The sequence below is a fragment of the Adiantum capillus-veneris genome, chromosome 11 (assembly GCF_014529385.1).
Source record: "Adiantum capillus-veneris isolate H3 chromosome 11, ASM1452938v2, whole genome shotgun sequence".
In the NCBI taxonomy this organism is placed as follows: Eukaryota; Viridiplantae; Streptophyta; class Polypodiopsida; order Polypodiales; family Pteridaceae; genus Adiantum; species Adiantum capillus-veneris.
This window is the reverse complement of record NC_140941.1, coordinates 123634943-123654113: the sequence shown is the minus strand read 5'-3', so window position 1 is coordinate 123654113 and position 19171 is coordinate 123634943. Positions and strand designations below refer to the sequence as shown.

Sequence of the window (19171 nt, the reverse complement as noted above, 5' to 3'; positions counted from 1 at the left end):
CTGGTGGCCACAAGCTGCTAGCTCATCACGAAGCAGAAGCATGCGGGATATGAAGTCCTGGATAGTCGAAAATGATGAGACCTGTAAGTCCATCAAAGTCTTTCCCAGAGCGAGGATCCTTCTGGTTGTCTTCGCCTCGTACATGTTGCAAAGGAAACCACATACCTCATGTGCAGTGGTGTGAGAGCGTAAAGACGTCAACACGCTATCCGCACAGTTGATGAGTAAGAAAGAGTAAACTCTGCGATGGTTCAGATTCCACTAATCCACCATAGCCTGTATAACCACAGTACCTGATCTGCTAGAAGCAGTACCATGAGAAGAAGTAGATGAGGAGCCAGCACGTGTAACTACAGAAGAAGTGGTAGTTGATGATGTCGATGTAGGAGCACCAGATGCAGGAGCAAGGCCGTGACACACAGCATTGGCAAGATCGATAAGCCAGTCTCAAAGGTCAAACTGCATAAGCATCACGATGATCTTCATCTTCCAGACGACAAAGTTGGAGCCGTCAAGCTTTTCGCCAGGAGGAAAGATGGACATGGCTGGGAGTGTTGCCATAGATACAGACAAAACATCAACAGAGAAGTCTCGTGTGTAGAATCAGAAGCAAAGGTGAGAATAGGATCAAAAAACCACACCGGATAGAACGCCAGAAGACCGCAAAGTAGGGGGTACGTGACGAGACAGGCAAGGGAAACCCGAAGGGATGCCGATGAATCAAGAGTTGAGGTGCTGTCCAAACCTGAAATCGCAGCAAAAGGGAGCTCGAAACACCGCGAGAACGCAGGGGTAACGCCAGGTGATGAACACCGGATGCCGAGGTTGGTAGGTGAGGGCTGTAAATGCACCAAAACAGGCTGAAAATCTGCAAGTAAGTGATCGGGAAATCGCCGGCAAAGTCACGTGATGGTTCAACTTCCAAGCGGGAAGACCAAGGGGCAAGGAGCGGGGCTCCGGCTGTCCAAGATCTACAAGAGAAAACGCTGAAGTGGCAATGAAAATGCTGGTCCAAGCTGCTGCTGTCCTGCTCAAAAACGCTAGATCCAAAGGGCTGCTGTCCTGCCCAAAAACGCTAGTGCCTAGGGCTGAAAAAACGCAAATCCTGGTTGGTTGAAAAAAAATGGAGCAGAGGAGAAAACACAGAGCCAAAAGGGATTGCCCTCCTGCAAAAACGCTAGGCCTTCTACTGGCTGAAAAATGCTAGTGCAGAGGAGGGGCAGCAAGATGGCGATGGGGGTTGGAAGGAGGGCAAAGGCAGAGAGGAATGGGAAGGGATGTGCAGCTCCACAAAACGCTGAAGTCCAGCCCAAAAACGCTAGAGCATGAGGCTGAAACGCTAGCTGAAAACGCTAGAGGGCAGAGCTGAGATCCTTCGCGATAAAACTCTGCAAATGATCCTACTATATGCAGGCGATGGCTGATCCACAAGCCTAGAGCTTTGATACCATGTCCAGAGTGAGCAGCAGAAGGTGGAGAGAGAGAGAGAGAGAGAGAGAGAGAGAGAGAGAGAGAGAGAATGGCGATGGACACACAAGAGACAGATGGAAAAGGCTGGCAATCCCCAATAACTCCAGATGGCAAAAAACTGTTGTGTACAAGATGGCAAGATGAATGGGAGAGTGCATCTCCCCCTCCTATATATAGGAGAATAGGGAGTAGGTAGGGTAGACCAGAAGCCCCAACGAGCATGCACAAAAAACCCATAAATGAGGAAAAAATGAAAAAGGACCAAAATAGGTCTGGCCGGGCAAAGTGTTGAGCAAAACCCTAAATGTGCTTGACGATCCCTGTCCAGCAGGTGTACGGGTGGCCAACCCACAACCAAGGGCCAGTGCACATGATGTGTGTGAAGCCTGTAGGCAGGGTGCGAAGCATCTGGAGATAAAGAATCTAACAGATAAGATAGGTTTAAACACAGTTGTACCAGATGCTTCCAACAACTCTTAGACATAGTGGTGCTGAGAGAGAACAATGCTCCCCTCTGTCTGCCATAGCTCCAATCCAAGAAAGTAATGAAGCAAGCCGAGATCTGTCATCTCAAACTCCTTAGCCAAGGTCTCCATAGTACTGTGGATGTGCTCAACATGGTTGCCTGTAATCACAAGATCGTACACAGAGGATAATAAGAGTCACCAATCCTCCCTCATTGAATATATACAAATTTGGGTCTGCAGAAGAACGACGAAAGGAATGCTGTAGGAAGAAAGAATCTATCTTATAGTACCATGCTCGAGAGGCTTGCTTCACGCCATAGAGAGCCTTCCACAACCTGCAAACCATGAATCTAGATCCAAGAACCGTACAGGTTGCTCCACATACACCTCCTCTAAGTCGCGCTGAGAAAAGCTTAGACGACATCTATCTGAAAAATGGGCTACCAAGAGAAGGCAGCAAGGGCAAAAACTATCCGAATGGCCGCCATCCTCGCATAGTCCACACAATGTCTCTAAGAGAAGCCCGTGGCAACTAGTCGAGCCTTGTGCTTATCCAAAGAACCATCAAATTTGTACTTGGTCTTGCAAATGAGAGCTCACCATGGCTCGGATACCATGTCAAAGGTGCAGCAAAAAACGGTGAATCACGTGGTAATCTCGTCTGCAACCGCGAGCAAACCTCCTCTCGTTATCGGGCAGCCAATGGATCTCGGATCTATCACGACAGATTTCCTCGAAATCGACCTCCTCCTATGAACCGCCCATCGAACGGGCACAAGAAAAATCTGCAACTGCAAATTATGCAAGCAAGGAGTCTGTACATAAGGGAAAGCTAGTGCTAAAGAGAGAACATGAGAGAGAGAGAGAGAGAGAACGTTGGTGTAGAAATCACTAGAGAGAGGAGAAAGAAAACACCAGAAAGTGACTCTAGAGAGAGTATGGCCCAAACGATGGAAGCTCTGCTCACACTGATATGCATAAAATACAAGGGGGGGACCTCCCTATATAGGGAAGGCATAAAAATGCCCTCACCTAATCCAAAATACCCAAGACCCCATAAATATATGCCAGACCTAATAAAATGTGCAAAGTCACTGAGGTGACACACTACTCACATTTTATAAGGGAAAACGAAGAACTCAAGAGACTCCATGAAACCCTAGGAATTTGGGTACTGCCTCATGCCAGCCTACTGGGTGGGCAACACCATGGAATGCACCGCTGAAAAAGTACGTCTACCTCATGTATGGCTAGGCAAACAGCCCCCAATCCCTAATCTACTCCAAGGAGATACTAGAGCCACCACCGGACATGAATCTGAAACTTCCAAACAGTATATAAAAAAGGTAATTTAGGCTGACACTTGAAACCAAAAGACTTACAAAAGTCTTGATGTTTCAAGATAACCTTTTGCATCGAAAGATCACAACCATTGTAAGTATGAGAGTTTACTTCACCTAACAAGCATTTTAAATAGAACTTTTTGCACATAACAACAAAGTTATTAGAGCACTTCTATGTAAGAGATTACAAAATCACGATGAAATTTCCTAAGAGCATCACGATCAGAAGAAGATAAGCTATTCCTTCCTGAAGAAACGTTCCTAGAGCAAGATGCTAATTTCAAAGAAGCTTTCTTGAGGACTACAGACTTCCAATGGGTAAAAACACCTTGAACTCCTAAAGACTCCTCAAACTTTGCTACGAAACTAGAAATTCCTCTCTCTATGGCTTTGAGAAGGCAAGAGTCATTCGAGGAAGGGAGCCTATATTTAGTACCTCTTGGGAAAAGCTCTTTCAAGGAATCCGAAGGAAGAATAGAACAATCGGCAGTAACTACATGACCCAAAGCTCCATTTACGTAAGAAGAAGAGGTAGTTTTACTACAAGGGCAATCAATACTTGAGAATGCTAGCCTTTCTTGCTTTTTAAGATTACATCCGATGTCACTATGGTTGAAAGCTTTTTGTTCTAAAGTTTTTACATATTTGAAAGCTACGACAGGATGGTTCCATACCTTTCTCACACAAGGAGGGAGAGCATCCAAAGCTTCTTGAGATCTCAAAATGTCTTGACCCTCGTCTTGTTTTATGTGCGTGTTTGTCTTGAGTCATGTCATGTGTGCAAGATGGATTCTTAGGGAGCACTAACATGGGGCTGCTACTCCTTTGGTTTTAATAGGCTTATTGCTTCCAATGCATATTGCTTGCTCATTCCCCCACCCTAGATTTTAGAGCATGGTAATCATGTATGGCATTTGCACAAACCCATCCTTTGGTGGAAAAATGTTCTATAAAAGACTTGGAAGTGCCTCTAAAACGAAGGATTTCTTTTGGAAGTGTCTCACACGTGCACTCCCTATTGGGGTCCGAGCACGTCACACATTGTTGCTTGGTTACTGACTTACGTTGCTATTGCCGCCAATGTGCTAAGACAATACCTCACATATTAAGGGTTGTTCCCATGCTGAAGATTTCTTTTGTGAGGTTACACAAAGGCTACAGAAGTGTTTCCCCCACTGTCATTTTGGAAGACTCTTCTGGGTTTTTTGCCAATTGAATCCACCGTTACCAAAGTATGACGACTTTCTTGCTTGAGTGGGTTCTAAGCCCTTTGGGCTGTTTATCATAATCAAGTCGTCGTCAGCAGCCATTTGGGCGTGGCAGCAGATATTCAGCTTTACCCTGCCCATGCTTTTGTCCTGAGCTCCTTTAGTCTCCTCGTGATTGTTTCCATTTGGGAGACATTTTGCTTCAGCAATTTGAGGTTTTCTATGACTGTTTGGACTCATAAAGCAAATTTCGCATGTCTCTAGCTAGGTCTGTGTATGTGCTTTTTCTTTTCTCTTGGTTGTGTATGTGCATGTGTGCGTGCATTATTTAAACAGATTAAAAAGCCACTCCAACACACTCTTCCTGCACAAAAGCATGATTAACTCAGCAGATAAACAAACTGAGGAATTTCAACACTTGACACTCAAGCTGTACTTCGCCAACTTGATAGAGAAAGAACCGAGTAAATGGCAATACTGGGTCTGGCCAAAAGTGACAAACTACAGTCATTAACTGATGTTAATCTGGCATAAGATAACAATCGTACTGAAAAGGTAAGCGTGAGTAATCCAACCTGTGCCCTCCACCACCGCCGATCTGCTGCCTTGTGATGAACGAGCATTTTTCCATCTATTTGGGTGGTTGGCTGAATAGCTTCCCAAGGTTTTCCCCACTGCCTACAGGCAAGCATTGGTCATGGAAGCAATGGGAGAGATAATTGGTAAAATGCGACTTTTTATCAAAAATCATACAAATGGCTTTCAAAATCATTGTAGATAAGCTGAAACTTTCAAAGACATATCGAACCCAGAAATACGTGCATAACCTTACCTAGGTGTTTTTCCAACCCAGATTTGCCTCGATGTGTAATTGCTTTTGTCAGTGATTAAACCTTGAACCCATGCAGTGGACTGAGATGCAAGCAGAAGTGCTCGATTTCGACAATCCTCTGATGTTTCGCTGAGGAAGTAGCATGACCACCGTGCATGATTACTACCTACATGGTAGATTCTATTCAAAAAATTTCTGGCTTATATGCTTTTGTCACCTCCATAACTCATCATAAGAGAAGTAAAGTACCTAGGCACTCTTCATGATCTGCCCGATTATAGTAGTTGCTTACAAGAATTCTTTGTTCAGTAAAGGCAACGGCAAGCAAGCCAGCCATTGAAGCGATTTGAGCTCCAATCCCAAACCCGGGATCTGTTTCCCAGTCTGCTAAAAGAAAGCGCAAACTAGGACTTTCGCAATCCTGTGGGTGTTGATGCTTCCATATGTCCACCTGCACTTGCCTTGTTAATGGCAAATTGTCTTCATCAGCTCCTTCAACCTGGCAGCAATAACAAATACAAAGCTCCTATATTTAGATATGACTCGACAAAAATGAACTGCTTTGTGACAAGGTCCTATGGCCCTTTTATACAATGGGCTTACCCAAGGAGGATATAAGCTCTGCATTGAGACGTTCTTGTCTGCCTTTAAAGTATCGGAGACCATATCCATGTGGAGTCCAAAACCCTCTCCTTTCCAGAGAGTCCAATATGGCAAAGTGCCATTGTGATCCCAAGAGTCCAGTTTTCTGTTAAAGGTGGAACGATCCTCACAATTTTCAAGATGAGGTGCCTTAGGGACAATGGATGGTAAGATATTGTGTCCTCCCAATGAAGGATCACCAACGCCTTTCAAGAAAGATGTGCTTGAAGCTTCCCATGCAGCAAGCAGAAGTTTTAGTTGGTCCCTCTGCAAGTTAGCATCACCATGCTCCGAACCAATGACAATACCAGCAGCATGCTGAAAGTAAGTGTGGTCCATGTTTAAAATGCTATGCCCTGCAGCCGGTTGCGGCAAAGGCTTTGGATCAGTTGCAAGCAGCCTGTGGCTATTACTAGATGATCCCTATAAAAAATGAGCCCATTCATCCCAATCACCAAAAGAAATAACCAACAGAGAACACCCTTTGTTTTCAGAAAGCCTATACAAGGAGTCTTTGACCTTTCACTATGATGCAAATCAACTACTGAAAGTATTACATAACTAGATAAAAATGCCCAAATTCACCTCCAAGAAGTCTTTGACCTTTCACTGATGCAAATCCACTACTGAAAGTATTACAAAACTAGATAAAAATGCCCAAATTCACCTACAAGCGAAAGTACAAGTCGTAGACTCAAAAAGAAGCCAGGAGAACCAACATTTGAACTATAAGCAAACAGAAAACTTTTGAGTCTTGTGCTGAATATGAGCAGCTTAGAATAAGGACAAACAAGACAGACTAATCAAGGTACCTGTCCCTTGCCTTTCGGATTCAATGGGTATCAGAATCAAAGCAGATTCTGGCTATTCTCTTTATGGATTTTGAGAAGGCTTATGACAGTCTTGACTGATTTTTCTGGAGGAAGGTAATGCACAGGATGGGTCTCCCACAGAGATGGATTGACGGTGTGGCAGGTCTGCTATGACTGCTGTTACAATTGGTTGTCAAGTGGGTAACTCCTTTCACTTGCCCAGATTGGTGAGGCAAGGCTGCCCACTTACTCCTTACTTAATCTTGTTTTATGACAAAGCTATTTATATGCATTTGACAGCTTACACACAAGAAGTTCATGGGCTACAGCTGCCCTTGGTCTTCTCTGGGTTTTCAAGTTGGTCTTGACCTCTCAGCTAAGCAGCAGTTTTGGGCCTATGCTTTCTTCCAAATGGAAGAAGTTTCCTTGCTCCGCTTCTCAATTCTCTCTTGCTGGATGTGCATTGATAATAAACTAGGCTTTTCTTGTCACTACCTCGTACATAGTTTCTTGCTGGATGGTGCATCTAGGCTCTCTCTCTCTCCTAGTTGCATCATCCTATCCAAAATTTCCTTTGGGCAGGATCGAAAGATACTATGGCACTTGTGCATTGGTTTCTTGGCATACCCTTATCTTACCACATACAAAGGGGATCCTCAACCTCAAGATCCGAGGTAGAGCTTTGCTAAGCGTTTGAAGCCTTTTCCTTGGAGACGCACTGCAGAAACCTTTTTCGAGGGCGGTCATTCACACTTCTTTAGAGGGAGAATTGTCGGCCCTCTTATCGTTGGATTTTCACGGAAGCTCCTTTGCGGTGGTTGTTTACCCCTTTTATGCATTGCATGCTGTTTATTGGCGTGCTATGCATCCCGATGTACTCAGTCGTATGCTGCAACTTAGTGAGGAGTTTCAGAAACAGCCTTGGATATGGGAACTCCTATGTCGTTGACAATGAGGATCGACAGCTAGGTCAGAGATCACACATTGACTAGGCCGAATGGGATAAAGGCCCAATTTTTTAAGGGTTTCATCTCCTGTCCGGTGGTGGCTCTGGTATCTCCTGATAGCAAGTTAGGGAGTGAGGACTGTTTTGTGGCTATACGGCCGTCCATCAGATCAGAGTTGATCTGGAGGAAGATCCTTGGCAAACTGTTCAAGCCTAAACGACTGTCCGTTCATCATCCAATTCACCTTTTCCGCTGCCGCTTTGACATGATATCAGAGCTATGGTGTGCTTAGGAGTTGTTGGATCAGTGATCGCATGTGTTTGATGTGTGATTTTGAGTGACAAAGAGGAGCATACTGCTGGTTGCTGCTGTTTTCACCCATTGGGTGTTGATTGGCTGCTCTGTGAGCTGATTTGGTGTACCCTATTCATCTATCCCTTTTGTAGCCGTTTCACACGATCAAAACTCCACGGATACAATGAAGTCCACTGGAAGTTCAAAGGACTCAATTGTTCAAAATGCTAGGGATGACACCGGAACTCCTACAACACAAATTGGTCATCTTGTTGGACTTTGGAATCAAACTCTCCCCTCTGCTTCTTTGGAACATGGACATGACATCACGCTTTCTATCAAAGTATGCCTCAGAAACAAATAGAAACGGGCATGCTTCGGAAAGACCATCTCCATGCCAAGATTGCATACCTCATGCATTGACATAAAAAGAAATTCCATGCTTTGGAAGACCACCTCTATGCCAAGCTTACTTACCTCATGCATGGACATACAATGGAATCCAAGTTGTGAAATAAGGAAAACTTTGAAGAAATGCATCCCCCCTCTATCGTTCGAGAAAAGCTCCAGAGTGCTCACACTAAATATGAATAACCGATATGTTGCCAATATACATGGAACCAAAATGCCTCCGTGTGGTAAATAGAACATCTTTCAAAGGTCTCACGTGCCATCAAGAGCCACTCTCTAGGATCCCATCCGGACAATCTCGAAGGGTAAGTAAGCATGGTCTCAGCCTTCGCTATCAACAGAAAGATATATGTGGATACATAGTCGTCTCGTACAATCGTCTCGTACTATCCAATACATTTTGTACACGTACGAAGATGTGTGGTACTAAACGAACTGAAAAAAATTGAGATGTACGACGACGTCACGTACGTTCAAAATTAAAAAACAAATAATTCTTAAGTCCAAAGCCTAGGCCCTTGGGTTTATACTTCACTCTTAAAGAAACTTGACATTTGTACAAATTACAATTTACATTACTACAATGTAAAGAGTCAAGACTCAAGAGAATGAGCATTAGATAAACCAAAATGATTAGTAGAGAATCAAGATGATACAAAAAGTTGGGGGGACCAAGGGGTTTCAAAGTACTCAAAAAGTGGAGACAAAATGGAGAGACTAAAGACTAAAGTAACAAGTCTAAGAGCTTCTAGTGACTAATGCTCTCATCATCTTCCTCTTGCAAGCTATGCTCATCAACATCATCCTCTTCCTCACAAGAGTCGAAGGATGACGGCTCATAATATTCATCACTAATGAGATTGCCTTCATCATCATACTCTCGCTCTCTAGGCTGCATAATGATAGGCCTACAATTAGAAATATCCTCCATAGTGATGGCGGCCATACTAGAGCCGCTTCCGAGCCTCACCGCACAAGGTCCTAGGAGCCTCCGTGGGTGTTGTTGATGCCCTGCCTCTACCACCACCATGGGGAGTGGAAGCCCTTGCACCTTTGCCTCTTGTAGTTGTAGTCGATGTAACTCCATGGATGACGACCTTCTTACCAACCTACACAATGAGCATTTGCAACAAAGAGAGTTAAAGCTTAAAACATAGGACTCATTGGCAATTGCTCAAGACATAAAGGCTCGGCTTACGGTTTTACCTCAAGAATGGCTTTACAGATGTGCTTGTAAATGAATGCCCCGGTCACTTTCTTCCCTCTCGAGCACGCATCCACCGCCCGCAAGAAGTACGTGCCAAGGGGACAAGACACAAGAATGTTGATGATGCCCCTCTTCTTGCGGTCGCTCCATCCGTCGGAGAGAATAGAGCATCCATGCTTTGCCCAACCGGCACGTACGGGCTCAAGTGACTTGTCAATCCTTGCCCTCTCTTTGGTATTACACCCGTCCACCCCTCGCATGGACCAACCGCGGCAATCGCTATGATCATCCTCTTCCATCGCTCCAACCGAAGAATGTTGAAGGAGAGATTGCATTTAATCACCGTGCGGGTAATCTCTATTTCTGCAATTATTTCTCTCTCCTTGAGGAAAGATAAGGGGCCGGACCATCCACCCACCGATTTAGCTAGAGAGGCTTGCTTTGCCATCTTCAGAGGCCAGCCACCATCACTAGACGACGCCTTGAACTTCTTGGAGATGGCACCATCATCACATGAGGCCGCGATGGCACCGGTAGCCATGGACGTAGTTGGAAAGGCCTCTTCCTCCGAATCAAAGCTATCAACATCCGGCGGCACTATCTCATCCGAGGTGACTCTACCCTTGCGTGTCTTCAATGGAAGGTACTTTCTCTTGCATTCCTCAAGGATATCCTCGGGGATATTGGGACATGGGCCCGCTTGTCCTCCCATCTTTGTCAAGTGGATGATGAGATGGGTGACGAACGAGGTCATGCCTTTTGGGCAATATTTGAACCACCACTTGCAAGCGTTTTGCTTGCCTCCCACCCGCTCAAAATAGAGGCAATGCTTCTCAAAGGCTTCATGAAGAGGAGGCATTATGTAGTATTGTACTATGTAGCTACTAGTATAGACACACAAAGAGAGAGAGAGAGATGGAAGTGAATTATGAGAGCTTCAATGGGAGCTTGAGAGCTAGAACATGGGAGGTTGAACGCTTGAGAGCATTGAGAGCGTGTAAGTGTTGGAGAACAAGATGGAGAGGCATTGCTTAAATAGAAAGAGGCTAGAGCATGAGAGAGGGAGAGCATGAGAGAAGTGGCATCCAATGTTATTATGTCACATGGGCTTCATGCGGAAGGGGGAGCATCCAAAGCTCAAGGAGCCCCAACAAATAGAATCCAATGTGCCTAAAATGCCTGAATTCAGGCCCCAAAACGGCCCCAAAAGACGTGTTCAAAGGTTCCTAGTCAACTGTCAAAACTACCCAACGGCTAGAAACGGTACGCTAAACACACACACAGAGAGAGAGAGAGAGAGAGAGAGAGAGAGAGAGAGAGATCTGGGTAAGGCTCTCCATGCTGATAAAAAGCTGCTTGTACAAGTGTCCAAGGGTGGCCCGGCATAGATCTGACATGCCCTATGGATAGACCCGAGGTACGATTGCTATTGACATTGCCAGGTACTACTACACACGAGACCAATGACAATCTCCACATGGACTTCCCTAGCCTCCTTAGAGAGTGAGGCTCTGGCAGTATCTCATCCTGGCAAGAGAACTTATCTGGATGGAGAGGGATATGCCTCATGGCAAGGGTGTCATCTAGAGAGCATGGAACAACTCCTCCAATGCCTCCACTCTGAATGTGGTGCTCTGCATCACAATGATCATCGCCTTTGTCTGAGTGCTCTGAGAACAAAAACACAAGGGAAATGCCCCTGCTGCCCATGTCACTTATTGTCAATGCCGCCCTACTCATAGTGAAGAAAAATGCTAGGGATGAGCAGCCAAAAAGCTAAGGATGTTGCCCCCCCACCTCCAAGTAGGTTGGTTGGCCAAATATCCAACTGCCCACATCCTAGGAAAAAAAGGAGAAAATGCATTAAAGGGCCAGATAGGCCACAAGGATCAGAGGTCAATTGGGAAAAAATATCCCAGGTCTCTAGGAGACTAGATAGCCGTGGAATGAACCAAAACCCGAGCTGAACATGGCTGGAATGTTCCGACATGAGAAAACTACCTCACATTAGCCGGGCATAGCCACAAAACAGCCCTCACTCCCTAACACTTGTCCCTGGGAGAAACTGGGACCGACTATGCGAATCCAGAGAGATGCCGGAACTCCAACATCAAGACAAGGTCTTACATCTCCAAGACTGCCTCAATAAGCATTTTCCAATCCTGGTAGTTGGTGGCATCCAGCTTTTTATCCCTGGGAACACCATCAACACCAGAATCTTCCTGTCAAGTAAGTTCTGCAACTCTATATCATGAGTAGACCTCCACAAGTGCTCCAAGGAGTCATCTTATGTGTTCATCAACAGTATGGACCTTTTGAGAACTCTCTATACATCCGTCTTCAATGCCATAATTAAGCCACTCCAAATTCACAAGAGAATCCTTCAAAGAAATGATCCAAAATCAACCCCCTCTGCCACACAAAAACCTCCTGCTGGCTGGCTGAAAATTAGTAGAGGTACAGCATGATATATGGCCCAAAGTAATGTTTAAGCTCTTCAAAGGCAAGAAATAGAAGCTACATGCTACAAACATCACCATGTGAATCAATGAAATCATGAGTTTGCCAAAAGAGAGGCTAAAGATATGGCCATTCTCTAGTATCTACATTTCCTCCTGCAAACAAGGAAGGTACATGACACAAAGATGGTGGCCTTACCATTTTGCAAACATATCCATGATAAAGAGCTACGGAGGGGACTCTATCTTTGCTCGTTCCATAAACAAGGCTACGAAAGGAAGAAGCACTGCATCGTACAACCATCACATTCAAAGCCAAAAGAGAGAGAACGCAGAATTACCTTTAGTGGGTTGCTGCTGGGGGGGTTTGCAGTAGGAGGCGCCACTCCAGGCCTGATAAAACGGAGTAAGAAGGGTGGGAGTGGGGGTGTCTTGTAAGAGGTAAACAATGCACATGCCTAGCAACAGGCCCACTAATCCCCCTTTCCATTGTTGAGCTACCGCTTTCATCCCTAACACAGCTCTTACCATTTTTGTGCCTTAGTGAGAGCTTCCCCTGCTCACAGAGTGCTCTCCTTCGCAACTACGAACCTGCATTTTCATTGCTGCGCACACATGCTTCACTAGCGTGACGAGCTTGAGTGGAGTGGGTGCAGTAATTTGTATGGTCTTTTGTAAGCTTCGTTTTCGCTTTCCGAAGGCCTATGTGAATGGCTAAAGTTTTGGCATGCTCAAAGGGCAAAAGCTATAGACTTGCACATAAGAGAAAACAATTAGTGAAATTAAATAGGTAAAATTTTGAATAAATTTTGAGCTGATATGCAGCACGTCTTGGAGTTTCTTTTTAAAGAAGAGAACACTTTTGAGAGTGAGTTTCCACTCCTTAATATCGAAAAATGAGAGTGAATTACTAAAGTTCACGAACTTGTCTCCTCCATTCCACTAAATGTAATTCTCAAAGCGTGACTAGGAGTGTAGCACATTAATTAAATACCACTAATTTTGTCAGCGCTTAGTGGGAGTCGACTGTAAGTAGTCCTTATTAAAGGGTTGGATTTTGGATGCATCTATGGACCATTGGATAAAGCTTGTGGATTAGTGTCACATGGCAAGCTAATTATAGTAAACTTTTTATTATTATTTATTTGAGGCCTTTGTGAGGGGGTGTTGACATTTGTGTACCTCTCTCTTTAAAGAGGGGCATTGAGTATTGTGTCCAACATTATTTTTAATGCTTTTGGAATATATTGTGATCTAGATAGTTCATTGTTGAACTTTATTTCAAAAAACCCTTTTTTATTATAGGCAATGGGTGAGGGTGAATAAATGAAATGAATCAGTTTAATAAAATTGAGAAGTTAATAACAAAGATTTTGCTAAATATTACAATATAAAACTATATTATATATATATATATATATATATATATATATATATATATATATATATATATATATATATATATATACACATATATGATTTTTTATATCTATATTTATATGAAGTTTTGACTAAAAATAGGAAAAACACGGTGAGGAGGCATGAAGGCTTACTAAGTTAAGAGGGAGATGAGATTTATGGAGAGTAAGCTTAAATTAGGAAAGGCTCCACTTAAATAATAAGCTAAAAGGTGCACGTTATACATTATCATTTGAAAAAAAAAACATTAAAAAAATAATAATATAAAAAGATGCATTGAAAAACTAAAACAAGAGAATATTTTAATGCCTTCATACAAAAAAATAGATTTGATAAGCATAAAAAATAATAACAAATTTAATGAAATGAATTTTTGTGAAGTCCTTTAAATGAAAAGACTCTTTACAAATCAAAATATTGAAAAAAAACATATTGAATCATTACTTCACATCATAAATCAAACTCCTATAATTATATTATTTCATCCTTTGTTCTGTGAAGCCTTTTTCACCATGCCAAGGAAATGAATTCAGCTTTGGAAAATAGCATTTGAAAGGATAGGATTTCTTTCTCTTTAAGATTTTTAAAGGCTTTGTCCAACTAGCTTGGTTGGTTGAGCCCTTGACCGTCGTGACGCGGGTCATGGGTTCGAGTGCGGCCAAGCGACCCTCGTAGCGCTCACGGATGCTTGGGAGCTTGCTATTGCGCATATGTATCTCTCTAAGCACCACCTCTTTCATTTGTTGTTGCAAATACTCATAGAAGTGAAATTTGAAACAGGTCGTTTGGGAACGCGAGGTGCAGCTTTGATGCATGCTCTCAAACTATTCCAACCCCATAGTTATGACGAGCGGTAGCGTCTAATGGGAATATTGCTCGGACACCCCGCAGAACATAATATTGGTTGGCGGACACATCAATGAGAGGCCATATTCAAAGATGGAGAGGGTGAAAGATGAGTTGGTCGCCAAGGCAATGAGCCAGTATGCCATCATGGAATCCCCGAAGGCATCGTCAACAAGAAGAAGGGTGATGACACACTCATCATCTATAGCGTTGGGCCAAAAAAAAGCACCCATAGATTAGGCGATGTCGGAGATCCAAGTCCGCTACCCAAGGGCCTCCAAAAGAGGAGATCCAGGCTGCGTACGTTGGATCGTGCCATAAAGCAGGGAAGAGAATCTCTGTTATAGCCCCAACAACACTGGCTACCTGTACCCCCTCTATCGCCCCTCCTATCATGTGCATTACATTCTTCATATTCTAGAGAGTCCAAATATTTATTTTATTCTACCTAGTTTGTATGCACAGCTCTGTAAATATCCTATCTTAATGCGTGAGTGACATGGCCAAGGCACACACACACACACACACACACACAAAGAAGAAGAGGAAACTGAAAAAACTTTTAACATCTTAGAAATCATTCCAAGAGGCATCGAGGATTCTATTCGGTAAGTTTTGATCGTAAGTCCCATTAGTGTGTGTGTGTGTGTGTGTGTGTGTGTGTGTGTGTGTGTGTGTGTGTGTGTGCGCGCGCGCGCGTTGTGGTATTAAACTTACTACATATACACAAAAGAACATAACATTCGAAAGACGACTGGCTTTAGATGATTGGACAGAGATTTGTACACGAACGACTCAGCCTTAGATTCATTTTTGTACAAAATAATAAGAACATTTCAATGATCCCATACCAAAAACTATAGCGTTTTGGAGGTCATCTATGTTAAATCAGTAGAGTTCTTCAAAGTCGGACAACGACAAAGCCAAAAAACTCTTAAGTAAAGGTAGAATTCTCACCTGCTTCCATATAAACAAGACAACAAATTTGTTAACCTTGAATACGTATTATAGGTGTCAACAAACCTATCAATTGTTATCCATGTCCTACTTAAAAACTTTTTAACTTAAACCTACTATCCGAAAGTAGATAAACCTAAAGAAGTATATTTTTGAAATTTTTTTTTTGTGATCAAAAGGCCATCACCCCTTCTAATCCAAGTGTCAAAAAAATCCCTTTAATATTTCATTTTTTAAAGGTTTGATGTATCCAAAACATGATGTATCTTTTGAATTGTAAACCCGCTATAAGGGCATTGAAATTTCATTACTGTTTTTGATGCAAGTGTCTTGACAAATATTATAATTCAAGTAGTCAAATTAAGATTCTATACATTCAACTCTATTAATTGAGCCATTACAAGGCCTGAGAGTGATTAGATTTTATGTAAGGTTTATATTAGTTCTAAAGAATTTGAAAGATAACCTGTGAGTTAAAAAATTAATCCATTTCATTGGTCAATCTATCAAGCTTAAAACAATACGAGTCAACCCCAATGGCTGCCACATCATTTGTAAGAAAGGAAAGCCATTCAAATATTTATCCACATTATACATTAACTTTAGTAATGTATTATCACAGCAAATGTGTAAAGGACCCATTAAAGATGCAATCAAAACAATATTTGATTAGTCCCATCCAAGTACCATATGGTAATGAGAGGTAGGTAAGCAGTTTAGATGGATTAGAATGATTATCTTCAATTTTGGTCTCATAAGTCTGGCACTAGAGACCAATAACCACCAGTTTATTACAAGTTTCAAGTCAAAAAAGCATGTGTTCAATTAGAATGATTATCTTCAATTTTGGTCTCATAAGTCTGGCACTAGAGATCAATAACCACCAATTTATTACAAGTTTCAAGTCAAAAAAGCCTGTGTTCAACGGACATCTTTACCCAGCTTGATCAAAGCTTTTTTGGTTAGGTGCTTGAAAAGGGGGTCTTTCGATAGATGCACTCTGGCTTCTTGGGCTCTTGGGGGTGCTGACCTTCTCCTTTGGCCTTTTTTCAGTTTGATGTAAGGGGCAGGTAATGTGATAAGGCCTGTGAGGTTACTACTTTCAAATCTATCAACAATGGAATCCAGTCTGCATGATGCAAGCAGTAGCTCCTATCAAGCCAAGAGGCTATCCTGGCATACTGTAGGTTGGTATACGTTAAACCTGGCATGTTGTTCCATGGGCCAATCTCCCACATGACCACCAATGCCACTTCTCACAAAGGCTTTTCCATTTGAATTTTTTGGATCCATCATACTAGAAGACTCGGTTCTGTCCTTTCCCATCTCCACCACATGGTCAATTCTTTTATGGAAGCTATGTCAATTCTTACATTGCTCTTCTAGAGTAACTCTCTTATGGTATGAAGGGCATCACAATAACATTAAAATCTATTTCAAGCTTCTCACAAACCTATTCTTATAAAGTAATTGTCTTATGGTAAGATTAAGATATCACCCCAGTCCAAAGGAGCTAGCTTGGTTGGTTGAGTACTTGTCCTTCGTGACTCGAGTCATGCGTTCGAGTGCAACCAAGCCACCTTCGTAGAGCTCACAGACAATTTGTGACATCTTGTATGAGAGAGTGCAATTTGCTACAAAAAAAAGATTAAGACGTCACCCTCATAAGTCACAAAGCTTCTAAGGAATATAATAGACGAGAATACATTGATCTATTAAGTTTCTTTGTAAAATTGGTGATTTGTGTACCTTGGATCACCTTCAAAACTTTGCATCCACTGTCTAGGGCACTTTTGGAAAGAATAACACAAACTTGACTCATTATTTTGGTATTGCCTTTACAGACATAAACCAAGGAGATCTTGCATCGATCTTTCGCAATTGGCAATGTGTACATTATGATATCCTAAGAGTAAAATATAAGAGAAAATAGAATGGAACCAGTGCAACATTGAGAAATGGGAGGAATGGCTTCTTATTGTTGAGTTTTTCAATTGAGAAATCCATGAGAAAAAATTTGCTCTTTTGATTTTCCAATTGTGCAAACCATTGTTCCCTTAATCTACAATGGAAAGTTCTTTTTTATCGTTTGATAAAGAATATTGGAATGAGGCTCACTTTAAGGCTGCAAACACATGCCTTGTTTGCAATCAATGTTATCCAAGAGATATTATTTGGGACAAAATCCTTGTTGAAAAATTTGCATATTGAGGAACCCTAGCCGTCCCTCTATTGATCATATCCCAAAATCTTGCATTCCATAAAGCCTCATCCAAGCCTACATGTCAATCAAAGCATTGCCAAGCATGAGATCAACATTATGAACTTTGAAAACCACTACCTTGCATGCATGCCAAATAAAGCATTACTAGAAATGAAACCTTTTGTAAGGAAGACAACGTATGCTTTCAATAAACCTTCAGTAATGATCTCATTGTGATGTCTTTTGCCCATGTTGATGTCTCAATGAAAACAATTTGGAACGCACAAACAACCCAGATTGTCCTAGCCTAGCCTTTGTCATGATTACCTTACGGTAAATGCATCCGCTATCCTTGTAATTCTCATCTATAAACATTGTAAAAGAAAATCAAGTCTCTTGTATTTTGCTTTTTGAAACAAGAAGATAGAGAATAGAACTTACTTGTTGATGATTCTTAGCACAAGCAAGACTTGGGCATCTCATGTGGCTCAAATGAGAACAACAAGCACTCTACCTTGGGCACCATCTTTGCAAGAAGTTGCTTGTTGAAATCCCAATCTTCCCAAGGTTGAAGGTGATGATTTTCACCCCATACAATGATCATCTTCTCAAACATTGTCACAACTCACTTATCTCCCAAATTTGATCATTAAACTTTGGAGGACAAGTTTGAGATCCTCCTCATCATTCACAGGGTACAAGATCTTGCATTGTAATCCGATCCCACATAATGAGACCAATTGTGGTTCATTTGAGTAGAATTCCTCCTCGATCAACACGATGATCTCTTCCATGTAGTTTTAATCATTGTGAATGGATGGATTGGCTAAATGCTAGCATAAAGGAACTCTATGAAAAAGGTTTGAATAGGATACCTTGTGCTTGTTGGTCGCTACAGGAAGGTTGAGGTTAGTTTTTTGCCTTTTAGCATGTAGAGAGAGAGTTCTATCAACCAATGAGAGAACAGCTTCCATTTTAAAATCTTTATTTTCAAAATTGGTTTTGGATTTCTAAAATGATATCTTTTAAAGACAACCTCAAGTAAGTTTTGCTTTCATGATAGTTTTACCTCAAGAACGTCTCTTTCCCCTGCCAAATTTGATTTGAATCTTCCCTCATCTTGTTGTGGCCCTTAAGGCCTCATGCAGAGAGACATGAGAAAAGGCACGAGCAGAGAAGTAGAGAGAGCTTAGTTGATTAAAATTAAGAGAGCTACAGGATATTTTTTAGAGAGTTGTAAAGCTCAACTACCTTTAGTTTCATGTGTTCTTAGCCACACACCCTAATGCATGATATAAGGGAGGTACCCCATACCTGGATGATTCTTGATTTCCTAACAATCCCCCTTATCAAGTGTTATTCACGTTTGATTTAGTGGCTTCCACAAGTTTTAAACCTAGAGGTCAACTTAGCAACAAAAAGTATATCTTGGTCACCATTGAATATACTACAAAGTGGGATGAGGTAGTTAGTAGCAAGGTTTTTGTATGAAAATATCTTTTATAGATTTGGCACACACTTTGTTAATGCATTGTTAGTGACCGTTTTTGACAGTTCAAAATCTTTAGCCATGAACCATGCTCTTACTAACCCAAGGAAAATGGATAGATTGAAATCACAACAAAATCTTGATCTTGTTCCCCATGAAGGCTTG

The 19171-nt window shown here is 42.2% G+C and overlaps 1 protein-coding gene across 4 annotated transcripts in view; it reads right to left on the bottom strand.

The window, feature by feature from the left end:
* The window catches only part of LOC147447949 (uncharacterized), a 32979-nt gene extending 20169 nt beyond the window's left edge, over positions 1-12810 (bottom strand). For 2 of the 4 annotated variants that reach the window (XM_086523849.1, XM_086523852.1), the window contains exons 1-5: positions 12434-12810; positions 5924-6318; positions 5570-5819; positions 5321-5486; positions 5064-5166 (exon numbers count right to left, since the gene is read on the bottom strand). In XM_086523849.1, coding sequence (XP_086379975.1) covers positions 5064-5166; positions 5321-5486; positions 5570-5819; positions 5924-6318; positions 12434-12623 — 1104 coding nt within the window. In that variant the 5' untranslated portion in view covers positions 12624-12810. Of the gene's footprint in view, positions 1-5063; positions 5167-5320; positions 5487-5569; positions 5820-5923; positions 6386-12433 lie in introns of all 4 variants that reach the window. The other 2 variants (XM_086523850.1, XM_086523851.1) reach the window with 2 other exon arrangements.
* Between the last annotated feature and the right edge of the window lie 6361 nt (positions 12811-19171).